Source organism: Sphaeramia orbicularis, chromosome 16 (assembly GCF_902148855.1).
Source record: "Sphaeramia orbicularis chromosome 16, fSphaOr1.1, whole genome shotgun sequence".
Taxonomy (NCBI): Eukaryota; Metazoa; Chordata; class Actinopteri; order Kurtiformes; family Apogonidae; genus Sphaeramia; species Sphaeramia orbicularis.
In genome coordinates this window covers 46,172,428-46,190,825 of record NC_043972.1, presented here as the reverse complement: position 1 = coordinate 46,190,825, position 18,398 = coordinate 46,172,428, and the positions used below count along the sequence as shown (strand labels likewise).

Below are 18,398 nucleotides of genomic sequence, written 5' to 3'. Positions count from 1 at the left end.
ATGACGGTGTTTCCATGTTCACTACAGAGCGTCTGAACGTCTAAATGGGTCATATGTGATGACCATGAAAAGACGACAAACTGCATTTTAGCTAAAATCGTTCAACATATTGATAGGTTTAGTGGTTCAGAAGCTATTAAATATTTTAGATCAGTAGATGATTTTAGTCACCAGTAGTTGTTCTTTCTGGTTCGTTCTGAGTTAATGTCCTGCCAAGATCAAACCAATAACAACTATATGCAGCTATTGTATATATACTACCTTAAGTCTAAAAATGTTTTTTTATTTTAGTGCTTTTCTCAAATAAAACCACAAGTTCTCCTTTTAACAAATAGACCAAAAAGAAAAGACTGTTCTGACAGACTTACATTGGGAAAAAAAGTAAAATAATCTAGTTTGCACTGAGAAATATATAAACACCCCTTGTGACACTTTACATTTTTAATAGCATAAGGTGTTGCATAATTGACTGGTTAACTCCATCTTGTAACCACATAATTCTAATTACACACAACCATATATTTGTCCATCTATTATATATATATTTCTTCATTCATATTTCTAACCCATAAAGACCCAGTGCTACTTTTGTGGCAGTTCACAAAATATTTTTTCTCTATATTTAATTTTTCTTAAGTGTATTTATATTTATTTTGTCACTGTAAATCAGGTATTCCAGTATTAATTCACTCGTCATGTAGATGTTCATTAAAACTCAGAGTAACTTCAAAGATTATTTTATCAAAACCATAGAAAACTGAAGAAAAAGTGACTTCATAGTAAAATCTGTCATTAACTGAACATAAACCAAGTGTCTCCATCCCCTGTCATTGATCCAACTTCATGGGTTTTACGGGTGAATCAATAGTCTAGAAGATGAAAGTGTTTCCACGTTTACTATGGAGCCTCTGAACGTCCAAATGGGTCATATCTGATGACCATGAAAGATGACAAACTCTATTTTACACCAATTATTTACATGTATTGATAGAATTAATGGATCAACAGGTATTAAACAGTTTAAATCAGTAGTCAGTTTTGATCGCCTAGTATGTATTGTACAAATTGCTCTACAATTGTTTTAACTTTATACCTTAACCCTCTGGTATCCCATCCAGCAAGGCCCTTACTAAGCTCTAAGTGTGTCATTTTGGCGCACTTGTGGAATAATGTCAAAAAAATTTTCATACAGTTTGTTTTTAATTCTTTTACACTTTTTTCTATTTCATCAACTTGAGTCATAAATAAATATACCAAACGCTCAATAACTGTCACATTTTTTAACCCTTTAAATGTCGTGTTTGTAATGTAAACAAACCATTTTTTTGGATGCAAAAAACACAAAAAAAATATTATTTTTTCCAAAATACTACATAAAAAGTGGATTACATATTATTTGATTTTTGCAGCCTGGCATATGTCGGTGATTAACAGCAACATTGGTTAATTTGCATAATTATTTTTGGCGCTAAGTCAAATGTTCAAAAATACTAGCATCTGTCACCAAGTGTGCCAAAAAGGCACACCTATAAATCAAACTATTAAATATTATATATTGATTTATTTTTCTGCTCTAATTTGATTTTATTTTTGTAAATCAAGGTCAGTCCTAATCATACATATCAAATATTCATTCATTTAAAATTTTTTAACCCTTTAAATAATCTCTTTTTATCATGATGTCACTACATTTTTTGATGCGAAAACACAAAAAATGTTTTGTTTTTTTTTTCAAAATACTACATAAAAATTGGATTATATATTATTAGATTTTTGCAGCCAGGAATATGTCAATGATTAACAGCAACATTAACAACATTAAAAAAATTAATTTAGACCCTCACCTCTCAAATGAAGCCCAGATATCAGTAAAAGTCGGATTTATGCCTTAATGGCTTTCGGATCGAAAACAGTGGTTATAATGGAAGAAATAGTGCGTTTTAGGCACACTTGGGAGACAGATGCTAGTCTTGTAATTTTCTTTTGTTTACAATGTGCAAATTTTACCAGGTGGCCAGAATTTTAAAGATCATGCACAAATGAACAACTTTTGAATTCTAACCTTATTTAAATTGTGAAAAACAATATGAAGTTTTTAAACACAAATTGCAAAGTGTGCCTAAAAGGCACACCTGGATACTGGAGGGTTAATAGAATGTTTCAATATTTATTTATTTATGTTTTTAATGAATGAATGAATGAATGAATTAATTAATATTTAGAGTTTTATATATGTATATATTTATAGCTTTAAAGCTTTATATATGTAGTTTTTTTTTTCTTTTCTGTTGTATTGATAATTTCTTTCCTCCTACTTTATACATGAATGGAGCGAATGCAACACTCAATAATTTCCCCCTGGGATTAGTATCTAAGTATTCTGATTTTGACACTATATTAAATCATAAACAATTAATTTTTTGATCAATGTGGTACAGATTATAATGTCCGTTAGAACACATTAGTAGTGTCTGGTATTCAGGGACATTCATATGGACATGGTGGGGGCTGACTGAAAGAAATCACCACTCCATACCTTGTGTGTCCACCATAGACATAGACACACACACGCACGCACGCACACACACACACACACACACACACACACGCACACACACACACACACACACACACACACACACGCACACACACACACACACACACACACACACACACACACACACATATATACTGGAAAAAATCCAAATCTTACCAAGTGTATTTTTCTCATTTCTGAAAAATCATGAAAATTCATGGCCTGAATTAAGAAAAAAAAACAACTTGAATTAAGCAAAAAATATCTGTCAATGGAACAAGTGAAAATTATTTTGGTAAAATTTCTTGAAATAAGATTTCCCAGATCTATTGTCTAAAAATAAGTTCTCATATCTCACTGAAAAGTAACTCTTTAGGTGATTATGACTTATTTGAAGTGTGATGAGATATTTTGACTAGTCAGGAGAAAAATACACTTGGTAAGATTTAGTTTTTTGCAGTGCGCGCGCACATACACACACACACACACACACACACACACACACACACACACACACACATACATTGTCTTCTCATCCAGTTGATCAGGTGGTCAGTTGTGGCCTGTGGACTGTTCCACTCCTCTTCATCAAACATGCCAATGGCATGTTCCATGTTTTGCGACATCTGTGTCATGGTGATGAGATGTGACATTTTTCGGAGTCCTTTTATTGTCCCCAGTATAAGAAGTGTCTGAGTTCTGTTAACGCTGTCGGAGCAGCGTCTGGACAGGCCACACCTGTGCTGTGGGTGGAATCACTGGTCACTGAGCATGTGGTCAGTCCTGATTGGATCCTATAAAACTGTTCAGCTCAAACTACAACTGAACAATAACTCACCCCCATGCCGTTCATTTATGTGCAATCTAATAACACAGTGCAACATTCAGCCAGTTCTATTACACTACAAAGTACAGTGATATGTTTACATTTTCTAGTCACTTTCTCCTCCCCCTCTCTGTCCATTTATTTATTATTATCTGCACTCTGCTATTGTTGTTTTTCTATTTTGAAAAACTGTGTTTTTTTTTCTATTTAAATGTGTCTGATTCTTTTAAATGTCTTGAATCTTGAATAGAATCTTGAATCTTTAAGTGCTCACTTGCACAATCCTTGTTGACAAATCAAGAGAATGAATTATGTTTTACAATTATACAACATTATGTGCTCATTTTTGACCACACATCTCATTTTCATGGGGTGTTTGTATTTTTTCTCTGTGTATCATGTTGGCGGTGCTCAAAAATGTACACAAAAGGAGTAGATATAGGTTATGTATAATATAAATAAGGTTTAACTGTGTTGCAGATATAAAAAAAACAGTGTCATTTCAGATGGAGCTGCAGCTCCACAGGATGATGACAGCTCCAACCGTCTACTGGTTGTTATTTCTGGGCCAAATAACAGGTCGGTGTTACAGTCATGTGTTTAGACTCAAGTGCATTCTTATTTTTGTCACTTACTGTAAATGAAGTGATGGTGTCCCCTGTTTTTCTGCACTCACAGGTGTTTCCTATGGAAATGCACTCTTTACAATATCTAAGTCATCCCTGACAGCTACAGAGGGCTCATGCATTGAAATAGAATGCACTGTCACAGGACAAATTGCAGATGATGTCAGTGCACACTGGTTTTGGGTAAAAGATGCAAAATGGAATGACAATAAAGGAGATTTTTTTGGGACTATTGTTTATAGCAACAAGAATACATCAGACCATCCTCTCAGTCCAGACTTTAAAGACAGAGTGACATATACCGGATCTCCAAGTTTCTCCAGCAGAAATGACCCCTCGCAGAATACACTGTGCAGTATTTTCATCTGCAACCTGAAAACCTCAGACACAGGACAATATTCCTTCAGATACAATGGAGACAAGAAATGGATAACTAAACCAAATGCAAGTCTTACAGTGAACGGTAAGTACATGAACCAAAAATATAATTTCTAATATAAAAAAAGTTCTCCAGAGGTCATAGTTTACCTACTAGTTTAGGCTGATGGAAAAGTAATGAAACCCACTTGTTGAAAACATAGACAAGTGTAGTCTTGTCTATGTTTGGCGTGTAATGAACAATAACCACTCACTGAACATATGCCTCATTTCTGGTACATGTATGTTTACATTGTTTACACTGTTACATTTGCACATTTTTATTCTGCTTTTTTATTTGAAACATTATTACCCTTTCATACAGGAATTCTCTAATTTGCACGTTTCAGTTGCACACTACTTTATATTTATATTTATATTCATATTTAAACACTGCCCTGCCCCCAAAAATGTTGCACATACAATATTCCACTGCACCACCTTTGGTTTTGATCACAGGAGACATTCACTGTGACATCTTATTTGCCACATAATGCTTATGTAGTGTCACAATAAGGTTCGTAATATTTTTTCCATCCATAGTTGCATTCATTTTTGATCATTGATGATGGAGAATCGGACCTGCATCAAGTCTTCATCACATCCCAAATTAGACTCTAGACTTTATGGAGGCTAATCCATATGTGAAAATCATGTCTCATTCTCCCTGAACCATTCTGTCACAAACCTGATGATTCTGATCAGTCCTGGCATTGTCCAATCTGTCTGATGTTAAAGACATGAGAGGCTGAATAACCTGTTACAGCTGAAACATAATGAACCACTGCAGTATTTACCCATGGAAGGCTCTGAACTATTTGTTTAACCCTGTAAAGCCTGAACCATTAAATCATTGAAAAGTGAAAATTCCAGTTCTTTGAAACTGAAGCCTTTATTGGTCCTTCTGAACAACCAAATTGTATTTATTTATTTTTTTCAAATATCAATTTCCATGTATGAGTTTCAATTTTGTATCAGATTTGATTCATCGGGTCTCAATGCTCAAATGTTATTATTTTTGAACAAACAAAAACATAATATAACACAAACATGTCTAACAAATTGGTCATTCCTTTTCAAAATTGTCAAAGTTCTGCCTCCTTCCTCATCAACAACAGTCTTGTAGTGTCACTGGAAAGGCCTCTGGTGAACAAATCCCTCCCCCCTGGTGGATTATCTGTGTATTCTATGTATCTAATTGTATACATCAGGTTTTTCAAGAAAAAAAAATCACACTGATCATGTAGAGGACTTCAAACTTATGTATCAAATACGATACGTTTGGCGTTATAGGGTTTAATCCAGGCAGTTCCTTTTTTGGCCAGGCTGGTTATGTAACTCTGCAGCGCTCCGATTCTCCATCATCAATAATCAAAAATTAATGCAACTATGGATGGAAAAAATATTCTGAACCTTATTGTGACACTATGTGGCAAAAAAGATGTCTCAGTGAATGTCTTCTGTGATCAAAACCAAAGGTGGTTCACTTAAATAGTACATGTGCACCTTTTTTTTGGCCGGGCAGTGCATATGTCTGTATTGTATTGCTTTGTTATTTAGATATGAGTGCACTGTCACTGGCAGAGACCACAGCTGGTGTAATAACAATGAAGCCTATTCTGTTCTTCTGTTCATCTTCTGACTAGTCTATACTTATAGGTGGGGTATGAGATCTTAGAAAAATGGCTTGAGCAAGCTGCATTTGGGAAATACAGGGTGGGGAAGCAAAATTTACAATATTTTGAGGCAGGGATTGAAAGACAGTGTATGACCAATTAGTTTATTGAAAGTCATGAGAATTTATTTGCCACAAGAAAATTTACATAATAGAAAATGTTTTTATTCTATGTGTCCTCCTTCTTTCTCAATAACTGCCTTCACACGCTTCCTGAAACTTGCGCAAGTGTTCCTCAAATATTCGGGTGACAACTTCTCCCATTCTTCTTTAATAGTATCTTCCAGACTTTCTCGTAATAGTTTTGCTCATAGTCATTCTCTTCTTTCCATTATAAACAGTCTTTATGGACACTCCAAGTATTTTTGAAATCTCCTTTGGTGTGACGAGTGCATTCAGCAAATCACACACTCTTTGACGTTTGCTTTCCTGATTACTCATATGGGCAAAAGTTTCTGAAAAGGTATGGATAATAGTGTTAGGTATGATTATGACATCAATATATGTTTGGTTTCAAAACAATTGACGTAGTGCCTGCTGAGAAAAAACAACTAAATGTTCATTGTAAATTTTGCTTCCCCACCCTGTACACAATTCAAAAGTCCAAACCCCCTTTCTTCAGACGTCCTCCCGAAGCCACGCCTCCAGAGTACAGCCACACGCAATACTTGTTCCCGAGGGTTCACAAACACTGCACAGCAACAATTCGCCCAGCTCTGATGGCCCCGGCAGCCCTGGCTTCAGCTCCGGTTCTGATCCATGCATACCTCATTCAGTCTCCTCCAACACCCCCGCTCTTACAGAACAGCCCCAGTTCATACCTGTCTGACTAACGTTACATTTCCTAGTGATTTATGTTAGTGACAAAACAGTTTGCCGGTGAACTTTCCATCCTAATATGACTAATATAGCCAAGCTCTGGCTCTGGCTTCGTTTCCTGTAAAGTGCTCCAAACCTCTGAGAATGCACGATTCATGCTCGAGGAGGGGTATGCGCGGGGGGGGGGCAAATGGCAGTTGAGTTTGATAGACATATCACTGTTCAGTCATTTTGATTGGGGGCTCAAAATGATTGGATGGTGTTTTTTCAGTCCTGTCTGTTCCACAGGTGACTAATTTTTTTTTTATTTTCATGTTAGAGCATTTAATTAATTGGTTGTAATCGGGGTGTGAAGGGGATTTTAAGCAGTACAGTAAAAAATGATCCAGGAAAACATCTTGCACCCCACCTTTAATTGAAATGACCTGAAGATATTTCATTGCTGGTTTGATCACAGGAGAAAACACTGGTCTCTGAGTTCATCATCCAGAATCCAAACTGATCTTTTTTCTCTTTCACGTTTGCAGAAAATGAATGTCTGGTCTCTTTTAATAAACCAGAGGCTGTGATAGAATCTGGCTGGATAAGCCTCATATGTTCGACTTCGAGTTTATGTTCTTCACGCCCACAAATCAAAGGTGTGACACAGCGGACCAATGAGGCAACATATTCTCTAAATACACGTCAAAGCAACCGAGTCACAGACGCATTTGAAGCCACTTGGGAGGATGATGGCAAAGAGTTCTCCTGCCAAATTGAAAATAACCAAGACAAATACTTGGTTCGGAACATCAGCATAACTGTAGAACGTAAGTATAATGTTCTTGGTTAATAAATGTATTAACTGCTGTGGAGCGGCCATGACTCAGAAGGTAGAGTGGGTGGTCCAGTAACTGAAGGATTGGTGGATCAAATTCAGCTCTGTCCCAGTCATGTGCCATAGCCTCCAGTGTCACCCACACTGGTGTATGAATGCGTGTGAGTGTTTGGTGGTTGGAGGGGCAGTTTGGAGCAAATGGGCTCTATGCACAGCCCCAGTACTTCCTGAACTTCAGGCAGCTCCTTTATTTCCTGTCTTTCATTATTGGACACACTGATTAGTGCAGGTGTTCCTGCTACTACTTGTTGTGACTACTGTGGTCAGACACACCTGGATTAATCAGTGTGTCCAATAATGAAAGGCAGGAAAAAAAGGAGCCGCCTGAAGTTCAGGAAGTACTGGGGCTGCGCATAGAGCCCATGGGCAGCCATGCTTCCATTAGCCTGCCCCAGGACAGCTGTGGATACAGATGTAGTTTACCAGAACCAGAGCGGGAGTGAGAGAGTGAATGAATAAGGGATCAATAATGTAAAGTGCTTTGGGGGTCTTGAAAAGCGCTATAGAAATCCAATCCATTATTATTACCTCCGCCAAGGGCCAAGGAGGTTATGTTTTTGTCTGTGTTGGTCTGTCTGTCTGTCTGTCCGTCCGTCCGTCTGTCTGTTTGTCTGTCTGTTTGTCCATGTGCAAGCTAACTAAAAAAGTTATGGACAGATTTGGATGAAAATTTCAGGAAATGTTGATACTGGCACAAGGAACAAATGATTAAATTTTGGTGGTGATCGGGGGTGGGGTGGGGGGGCACGGTGGCCCACTGATCTGCCTTGGCGGAGGTCTGCGCTCTCCGAGTGCTTTTCTAGTTAACAGGGTTGTCAAACTCATTTTAGTTCAGGGGCCACATTCAGCCCAATATGACCTGAAGTGGACCAGACCAGTAAAATAACAGTGAAAGAAGTTCAATTACATTATAAAACTGTTCACATCTACAAAGTGTCCTTAAAAATATGAATAACATGAACAACCTGAAATTTCTTAAAGCAGCGTATGACTTTCATCACCAATTTTTTTTTATCAAATCTGTAAAACCCAGTGAAAGCCTAAGTATCACGAATCTGTTAGTCTTAACATGATTACACACCTGAATCACTTCCCTCACGGTGAACAACTTCTAAGTGTCCTCCATCACAAGCTGTCTGTTTGTTTACATAACAACCCAAAACCAAATCGCCATTCAGGCCTTTTTCAGAATTCCACACAGCCGCAGCAGCAAGAAGCAATGAAGCCGTCTCCATGTTTGTTGCTGCTCTGGCCATACTGCAGCTGCATGGAATTCCAAAAAGGCCCAAGTGATGGTTTGCTTTCAGTTTGTTATGTAAATAGACAGGTTGTGATGGAGTACACGTCAAAGTTGTTCACCGTGAGGGAAGTGATTCAGGTGTGTAATTACGTTAAGACTAACAGATTCATGATACTAAGGCTATCACTGGGGTTTTACAGACCTGATGAAAAATTGGTGATGAACATCATACGCTGCTTTAAATGTAATTTTAACAATATTTGCCTCAGTTTACACATTTACACATGTGCATTACAACTTACAGATCACAGTGGATCTACAATACACAAAACATTTAGTAACAGACAGAATATTGATAAAATTACACTAATTTCTCTTGATAAATTCCATGTTGTTCATATTTGTTCAGATTATTCACATTTTGTGTCATAGAATAGTTTGTAAATGTAAACATTTCCATGTCATTTTACCTTTCACACCGAGAAAAACAGAAAAATTTTGAGTTGTTTTTATGTATAGGTAATTATAATAGTATCTAACTGATCTGCACTGGGAAAAAATCTAAATTTTACCCTAGTATATTTTTCTCATTTCCAGTCAAAATATCTCATCACACTTAAAACGAGACATAATCACCTAAAGAGTAACATTTCAGTGATATAAAATAACTTATTTTTAGACAATAGGTCGTGAAAATCATATTTCAAGAAATTTTACCAACATAGTTTTCACCTGTTCCATTGGCAGATTTTTTTTTTTTTTTTTTTTTTTTTTTTCTGAATTCAAGATTTTTTTTTTTTTTTTTTTTGCCTAATTCAAGTAAAAAATCTGCCAATGGAACACAAGTGAAGATTATCTTGGTAAGATTTCTTGAAATAAGATTTTCAAGATCTATTGTCTAAAAATCAGTTCTTATATTTCACTGAAAAGTTACTCTTTAGCTGATTATGTCTTATTTTAAGTGTGATGAGATATTTTGACTAGAAATGAGAAAAATACACTTGGTAAGATTTAGTTTTTTTTCCGGTGTGATCCCCTTTAGATCATATGAGTCTGAATATGGAACCTAAATTAAAAAGATTTTAACACCATTGACTGTTAATATCCCGGGCCTATTGGACCCTTTGGCGGCCGGTTTTGGCCCAAGGGTCGTTTGTTTCACACCTGTGCTCTAACACAACTGATTTGTGTGAATATTGATGCTGTTTCAGTTCTCAGTCTTTACCTTTGATTTCTGTTTTCTTGACTCAGATGCTCCCAGAAATACAGTGGCTCATACAATCCCAAACGACATTAAAGAAGGGGATCCGGTGACTCTCAAATGCTCCTCCAGTGGACGTCCCATTCCCACCTTTGAATGGTTTGAACATGGCACAAATGAAAAAAAGTTCTCAGGTTCAGAGTGGACAATCCCATCAGTCCAACTGTCAGATGCTGGACAATACTACTGTAAAGCTCACAACAAATATGGGAACAACATCTCAAATGTGATCCAACTTATTGTTACATGTAAGGACTTGTTTGAATTTTAATTCAAGGTTCAATATGGAACGTTTCAATGTGCTGGCATGCTTATGGGTCTGGTCAACCGAAAGTGAACATCAACGTAAAAAGTACATTTGCACACATCATTTATCAAGTGAGCTCATTTTTTAGCTAAAGATCTGTATTTTATGGAACTGTTATCCTTTTTAAAATACCACTCGTAGAAAAAAAGTTACAACTGATTTTAGCTATTGTAATTTTTACAGCACAGCCATAGCTCAAATTGGAAAATTATATCTAAAAAATGTGATAATTTATTCAATCTCTTGATTATATAGATGATTTTTAAGTTTAAAGTATTAGATTTTCATTATTTTGTGAATATTATTGATATTTATGACTTTGAACATTTGTGAGTTGCTTAAAAGGCCCTAGCCACGTGTTACCACAAAAATACCTATTTTTAATTTTCAAGTTCCTTATAATTCAGATATTTGAGTGAAACTTTCAGAAAGTAATGATCTTTTGATCCATTTTGGGTGATGCATACAGTGGTAAAGAGCTGTCCACGTGTTACTATGGTAACCTGTCCACGTGTTACCGCATTCTCACGTCAATAAAACTGAGACTTTTCAATATTTTACTCCGAATTTTATTTTCAGCATAGTTGAACATAATATCTAAAAGGTTTTGTTCTACTTCATACCAATTTCTGTTGAGAATCGCGTGTTTTGAATGTTTACGTAAAGCTTAAAAAATTAACTTCCGTTTCAAGTCCACGTGTCGCTGAGCAGTAATTTGACATTTTCACCTAAAAATTTTATCTCCCCAAATTTAGTTACACATAATGTTAAAGTGCTTATAAATACCTACTCCAATATGTATAATACATGCGTATAAGTTACTCTGCTTTCATGACAGAGACTGTTGAACACCAAATGTGTCCTTGTGTCACCGCTTGATCGGACCCGTATTTGAAGTCTGTGTTGGAGTCTTTTTCATTGGTTAACTGTATCGGTCACCTACATCTTAACCTCCTAGACCAGGGCTGTCAAACTCATTTTAGTTCAGGGGTCACCTTCAGCCCAATATGATCTCAAATGGGCCAGACCAGTAAAATAACAGCATAATAATAACATATAAATAATGTCAACTCCAAACTTTTGTCTGTATTTTAGAGTGAAAAAAGTAAACGTCTATCGTCTATGAACTATCATGAACCCAAAATTTCTTAACAAATAAAGACTCAGTGTTACTTTTGTGTCAATTCCCAAATGAATTTTCCCTCTATTTAACCTTTCTTAAGTGATTTATCACCACATAATACTATCCTCTATATTTTGCGTTTCTTCAGTCAAAATCTGGTATTTTTCTATATTTAATTTACTGATAATGTACTTTAATCACCATGATGAGATTCCATTTAAGGGTTATTATATCAAAAACAGAAAAAAACTTAAGAAAAAAGTGACTTTTTCAGTCAAATCTACTATTAACAGAACATGAACCCAGTGAATCCATCCACTGTCATTGATTAAACTCCATGGGTTTTACTGGTGAATCAATGTTGTAGAAGATGACGGTGTTTCCATGGTAACTACTGAGCCTCTGAACATCCAAAAGGGGCATATCTGACGAGTATGAAAAAATGAAACACTGCATTTTACACATTATTTCAACATCTTGATAGGATACGTGGTTTTAAAGTTATTAAACATTTTAGATCAGTGAATAGTTTTGGTCACAGGTGGATATTTGGGTCTTAATGGGATAAGAAAAATGTGTAATTTTAACAATTTTATGTCTCATTTACACAAGTACATTACAACTTACATCACAGTGGGTCTACAAATACATAAAATATTTAGTATCAGACAGAATATTGTTAAAATTGCACTTATTTTTCTTAATGTTTTCTTGATGTTAAAATCACACTGTTTATTCTACATGACTTTGATTATGAAGCTTATGAAGAAAGTCATTATCTTTGCTCAGACGGCCATTTGGTGTTCACCGGTTCAGACTAAACTCTGACGTAATTTGTATTTTTCTTAACAAATCTTTAATGCAGCTATTGACAGCACAAACCATACAGAAAATGAAGGTGGTTTGTGGTTTTACTGTGGCTGTTTTCTGTCTAAAAGCAGCGCTAAGCTAACAGAGCCAAACTAACAGAGCTATAATGTAAACTATCAGCTGATGCATTATGTGCAGATTATAAGACAAAGTGTTATTTGGACCAACTGTAAAAATTATCACCTATGAATTTTCATTTGAAGAAGAAAACTTGATGTTACTATTATACAGATGAGTGTAAACATCGAGGTTTATCATTTATTCAGTGAGTGACACAATCTGTGGAACAATAATTTCATGAAGGTATGCTTGTCGTTAGCACCTTAGCATAATTGCACATATTTTTGGCCTCTTCTAACACTGCTGATTCATTTTTAATCATTGGATATGACCTGAAAAAAAAATATGACTTAAACAGTTATACTATGAGGCTAAAGAAATGTTACATATTGAACCTTTAATTTATTTCTTGATCGTTAATAAATTATTTTCTTACATTATCATTTCACTGTCTCCTTTTGCCTCTTATTAGTTTTAACACCCGCAGTTCTTTTTTGTTGACTTATACCACTTTGATGCTATGGTAGGCTACTTTCAAAACATCTGTTAAATGTTACTTGTAGGAAATGTTTTCTGAAGCAGATTACTTTTATGAAATAATACAATGAATGGTGTTCTTTTTTTGTTTGTTTCAGATAAACCTCGTGTTGAGGTGATAGTGGTGTCACCTCAGCCTCCGTTTATACAAGGGGAAAGAGTTGATTTAAGTTGTAATGTGGTAACAAGCAACCCATTACCTACCTCCTACAGGTGGTTTAAAAACCGGGCTCAGGTTGGTAGTAGAATGACATATGTTATTAACAGGATTGAGCCTGAGGACAGTCAGTCTTACACATGTGAAGCGACGAACACTGTGGGCACTGGAAAGTCACGCCCTCTACAAATGAACATTCACTGTAAGTGTCTCAGATGCTCATACTGTTTATACATCAGACATTTATGGGAGGTACATTTACTTCACATACTGGTGTTTTATTATTTAAAGCACAGGAAAAGAAAAGAAAAGAAAAGAAAAGAAAAGAAAAGAAAAGAAAAGAAAAGAAAAAAGAAAAGAAAAGATTGGATTTTATTCATCCCGCCGTGGGGATATTGCCCAGTTAACAGCAGCAAATACAAAACTAAAGTGCAGGGAAGACAGAAAACAGAAAATAGAACATAAAGTGCTGCACACTTTTAATCTCCCTCAGCCAAATATAGTGTAAGATTCTCTTAAATGTTCCTGCCCTGTAATTTAGATTAGACTGTCTTTGTTGGAAAACTTATTACATACATATTTATATTTGAAAGTACTCAGATATTATAACTGCACAAGGCCATTTGACCTTGAAAAAGTTGGTCAAGGTCACCTGTTTTCAATATTCTTCGGCTCAATGCCAAGATGCATCCACAATATAAATTTGATGCAGATATGTCAATGAATTCTTCAGATAATATGATTATGTCATTGAATGGACAGACAGACAGACAGACGGATGACAAAACGATTGCAATACTGAGGGGTAAAAACAGAAAATATACACTTAAACAGAAAATATAAAGAGCCATGACTCAGAAGGTAGAGCGGGTCGTCCAATAACCGAAGGGTTGGCGGTTCGAATCCTGCTCTGTCCCAGTCATGTGCTGTTGTGTCCTTGGGCAAGACACTTCACCCTCCTTGCCTCCAGTGCTGCTACTCACACTGGTGTACGGATGCGTGTGAATGTTCGGTGGTGGTCAGAGGGGCTGTTTGGTGTGAGTTGTCAGCCACACTTCCATCAGTCTGCCCCAGTTGACCACCACCAGAGGGGGAATGAGAGAGAGAATGAATAATGGATCAGTAATGTAAAGTGCCATAGAAATCTAATCCATTATTATTAAAGAGGAAAAAGAAAAAAAATTTGCTCTTATATATATTTTATACTGGGATGTATTTATTTTTCAGATAAGCCGAGGAACACAAGCATTATCATTGAACCTCAAAAAGTGAGAAAGGGTGAGCGCCTGACTTTCACATGTAAGACTGATGCCAATCCCACCCCTGGAACGTACACCTGGTATCGCTACAGTAACAACACACACTTAGACTCATCGCTGTGGAAGTCAAAGACAACAAATGAAAACAGCCTACTTTTGGAGAAAGTACAAGTGGACGATGAAGCCTGTTACATGTGTAACGCCACCAACTCCGTGGATCCCGGGGACAACAGCCAACCGGGTTGCGTAGATGTACTGTGTAAGTAACTGTGGGATTTAACATAAGATCAGTTCAGTTCAGTTCCATTTACTTCAAATAACAACAAAACAAACAAAATAATCCTACTTTAGTGTCTACAAATAAAACAGAGTTCAAGAAAACATGAAAACTTGTACACATAAAGAAAATATGACTTCATCTGTATATTCAAAAAGGAGTGGGAGGAAGTGTAAATTATTTAATCCCACCCCTTCTCCACACGACAGTCTATCATTTAACTTCCTGTCTGCATAAAGGCTGCATGAAAAATCAATGCACTTGGATCTTTTATAAATTGTTAACTCCACTTATCATTTTCACATACACATTCTTAAACACCCATACTGAGATACAAATAAATAAATAAATAAATAAATAATAAATGAACAAACAAATAAATAAGCTCATACCTCCTTGAAGGCAACAAAAAAATTTATAAATAACATAAATAATTACATAAAGTGAACAAAAACAGCAATCAAACAAAACATAATTAAATCAACAAAAAACACAGTAACTATCTGGTCATATTCAAAGCCTTTCTACTATTTTATGAAGTGCATAAACCATCTCGTTATACCACAGGTGTCAAACTCATTTTCTTTCAGGTTCCACATTCAGCCCAGTTTAATCTCCACTGGGCCAGATCAGTAAAGTAATAGCAGAATAGCCTGTAAATAATAATAATTTGAATTTTTTTCTCTTTGTATTACTGCAAAATATAGCATTAAACTAGAAAAGCACTTGGAGAGTGCAGACCTCCGCCAAGGCAAATCAGTGCCCCCCCACCCCCACCCCGATCACCACCAAAATTTAATCATTTGTTCCTTGTGCCAGTCTCAACATTTCCTGAAATTTTCATCCAAATCCGTCCATAACTTTTTGAGTTATCTTGCACACGAACAGACAAACAGACAGACAAACCAACGCCAGCAAAAACATAACCTCCTTGCCGGAGGTAACTAACCTGACTAAATATTAACAACCTGAAAAGTTTTTCAAAAAAAAAGTTAAATTTCAAGAAAATACTAGAAGCACTCAGAGAGCGCAGACCTCCGCCAAGGCTGATCAGTGGGCCCCCCCACTCCCGATCACCCCCAAAAGTTAATCATTTCTTCCTTATCCCATTTTCAACAAACCCTGAAAATTTCATCCAAATCTGTCCATAACTTTTTGAGTTATGTTGCACACTAACGGACAGACAAACAGACAGACAAACAAACCCTGGCAAAAACATAACCTCCTTGGCGGAGGTAATTATGAGAATATTTATATTTACACCTATAAACTATCTACACAAAAAAGTTGTGAATAACCTGAAAAAAACTTAAATTCCTTCAGAAAAATAAGTGCAATTTTAATAATATTTTGCCTAACTTATCATTTATACATATGCATTCCAGATTGGATCTACAAAGACACAAAACATTTATTAACAGGCACCATATTGTTAAAATTAAACTTAATTTTCTTTAGACATTTCTGGTTGTTCATGTTTTACTGTTAAAGGATAGTTTGTCGATGTAAATATTTTCATAATTAAATGGGCTTTTTGCTCTAAAACAAAGAGAAAAATTTGGAGTTGTCATTATTTATAGGCATCATGTAATATACTTTGATTCATATGAAACCAAGAAGAAAATTTGGGCTCATTATTTAGAGGTTATTATATTATTATTTTACGAGATCATATTGGTCTGTATGTGGAACCTGAACTAAAACTAGGTTAGGGTCAAAACAAAGTATTCGAAGTCTCTCTGATGGGACATTTTAGACACAATTTGACAGATTAGTGTTGCTAAATGACGCACATTTTTACTTTTAAATTCATTTTTGCTTTAGTTGGACCATAAGGGATTATCCAAAACAAGGAGCTAATTTATATTGAAATAAATGTTGGAATGGCAGTCAATTAAAGTTTGCTCTCTGATGGGACATTACTGTTTTGACCCTTTAACACCTTTGACTGTTAATATCTTCAGTGTAATTTTTGCTCTTTGCAAATTCATCCCATGGGCCGGATTGGAGCCTTTAGTGGGCCAGTTTTGGTACACGGGCCACATGTTTCACAGCCCTGGCTTTAATGATCCCATTCAACAATATAATCAACAAATAATAAGATTATCTCCTGATCAGAGCACAGATATGACTAGATTTGACATTCATGCAGTATATACACATACGTTTGATCCCACATGTTTCAAACTTTTGACATTTCTTGGCATAAAAGATCCGTCTTATGGTGCAGTATTATTGTGGTTAGCACTTCCATTTACCAGCAAGAAGGTTTGTGTTTGTGCTTTGTTACTGTGATATGTGTATTTTATTTTATTTTTCTTACACAGTCCCTTTTGCACCAATTGTTTTGCCGCTAAATTGAACTGAGCTGCTAAACTGATTTTCATTGTTCCTGTGACAGTGACAATAAAGATCTATTCTATTCTATTCTATTCTATTCTATTCTATTCTATTCTACTCTATTCTATTCTATTCTATTCTATTTGGATCCTCCACTTTCCCCTCCATCCAAAACAGGTGTATGTAGGTGAATTCTCTTGACCACAGTACTGATGAGGATCTGGAGTTGGTCTCCATGCACCTTCAGTGGCAGCTCACTGCTCCCAATGTGTTCTATATGCTAATGCTAATGCTAATGCCTGTGTGCATTAGTAAGGGTAAAATGCAGAGACCAAATATCTGTATGGGGACAGATTAGAGATTAAAATAGATTAGATAGAACTTTATTGTACTGCCACTGGAACTTCATGCTTTAAACTTGCTTGAGTGTTTTAAAAAGCTACAGACTACCTTCTTGTTTAGACAGGCTTTTAGTTAGCTGTAGGCTTTATGACCTTTGCTTTTATGCTTCTATGCCTGTGTATGTAGCTGCATGTTTTTTGTTTTGTTTTGTTTTTTGCCTATGTAATTTACTTCTGATTTTTATTGAAAGCATATTGTGAATTTTTCTGTGATAAGTGCTATATACATTATTATTATTGTTATTATTATTATTATTATTATTATTATTATTATTATTATTATTGTCCTTTGGGTGGAGCCCTCAGGAAATTGAGGATTGAGGGATAACAAAGTGAGTCAACATTTTAAATAATTTTTTTTCATCTTCATGCCTGTGCAGTCGTTAGAGAAGTCAAAAATGAATCCTGTTAAGCTCAAAGCTATTTCCTGTGTGCAGATCCTCCCACCAACCTCACACTGACCATGGTCACTGACATCACTGAAGGCCAGTGGATCACCATCAACTGTACTGTGAAAAGCTCTCCAAAATCAGACCTCAGCTTAAAATGGTCCTCAAAGGAGCTTCAGAAAACCAATAGAAACAACACTCTCCGCCACACATTCCAAGTCACTTCAGCCCACACAGGAAATTACATTTGCCACGCCCACAACAGCGAAGGATCACCACAAAGCACAGAGAGGAAGCTGGTGGTCAAATGTACGGGAAGTAGAGTTGCTCAGTTTTTTTCTCTTATTTTGTTAAAGAAACCAAAACCAATACCAGAACACTACCCTCTTTAAACAGAAATG

General features: G+C 35.9%; 1 protein-coding gene across 2 annotated transcripts in view; it reads left to right on the top strand.

Moving 5' to 3' along the window:
• LOC115435680 (B-cell receptor CD22) overlaps nucleotides 1-18,398 on the top strand; it is a 34,949-nt gene that overhangs the window by 1,930 nt on the left and 14,621 nt on the right. The window contains exons 2-8 of one of the 2 annotated variants that reach the window (XM_030158255.1): nucleotides 3,869-3,941; nucleotides 4,041-4,451; nucleotides 7,427-7,708; nucleotides 10,268-10,525; nucleotides 13,273-13,533; nucleotides 14,559-14,849; nucleotides 18,046-18,306. In XM_030158255.1, coding sequence (XP_030014115.1) covers nucleotides 3,869-3,941; nucleotides 4,041-4,451; nucleotides 7,427-7,708; nucleotides 10,268-10,525; nucleotides 13,273-13,533; nucleotides 14,559-14,849; nucleotides 18,046-18,306 — 1,837 coding nt within the window. Of the gene's footprint in view, nucleotides 1-3,842; nucleotides 3,942-4,040; nucleotides 4,452-7,426; nucleotides 7,709-10,267; nucleotides 10,526-13,272; nucleotides 13,534-14,558; nucleotides 14,850-18,045; nucleotides 18,307-18,398 lie in introns of both variants that reach the window. The other variant, XM_030158256.1, reaches the window with a different exon arrangement.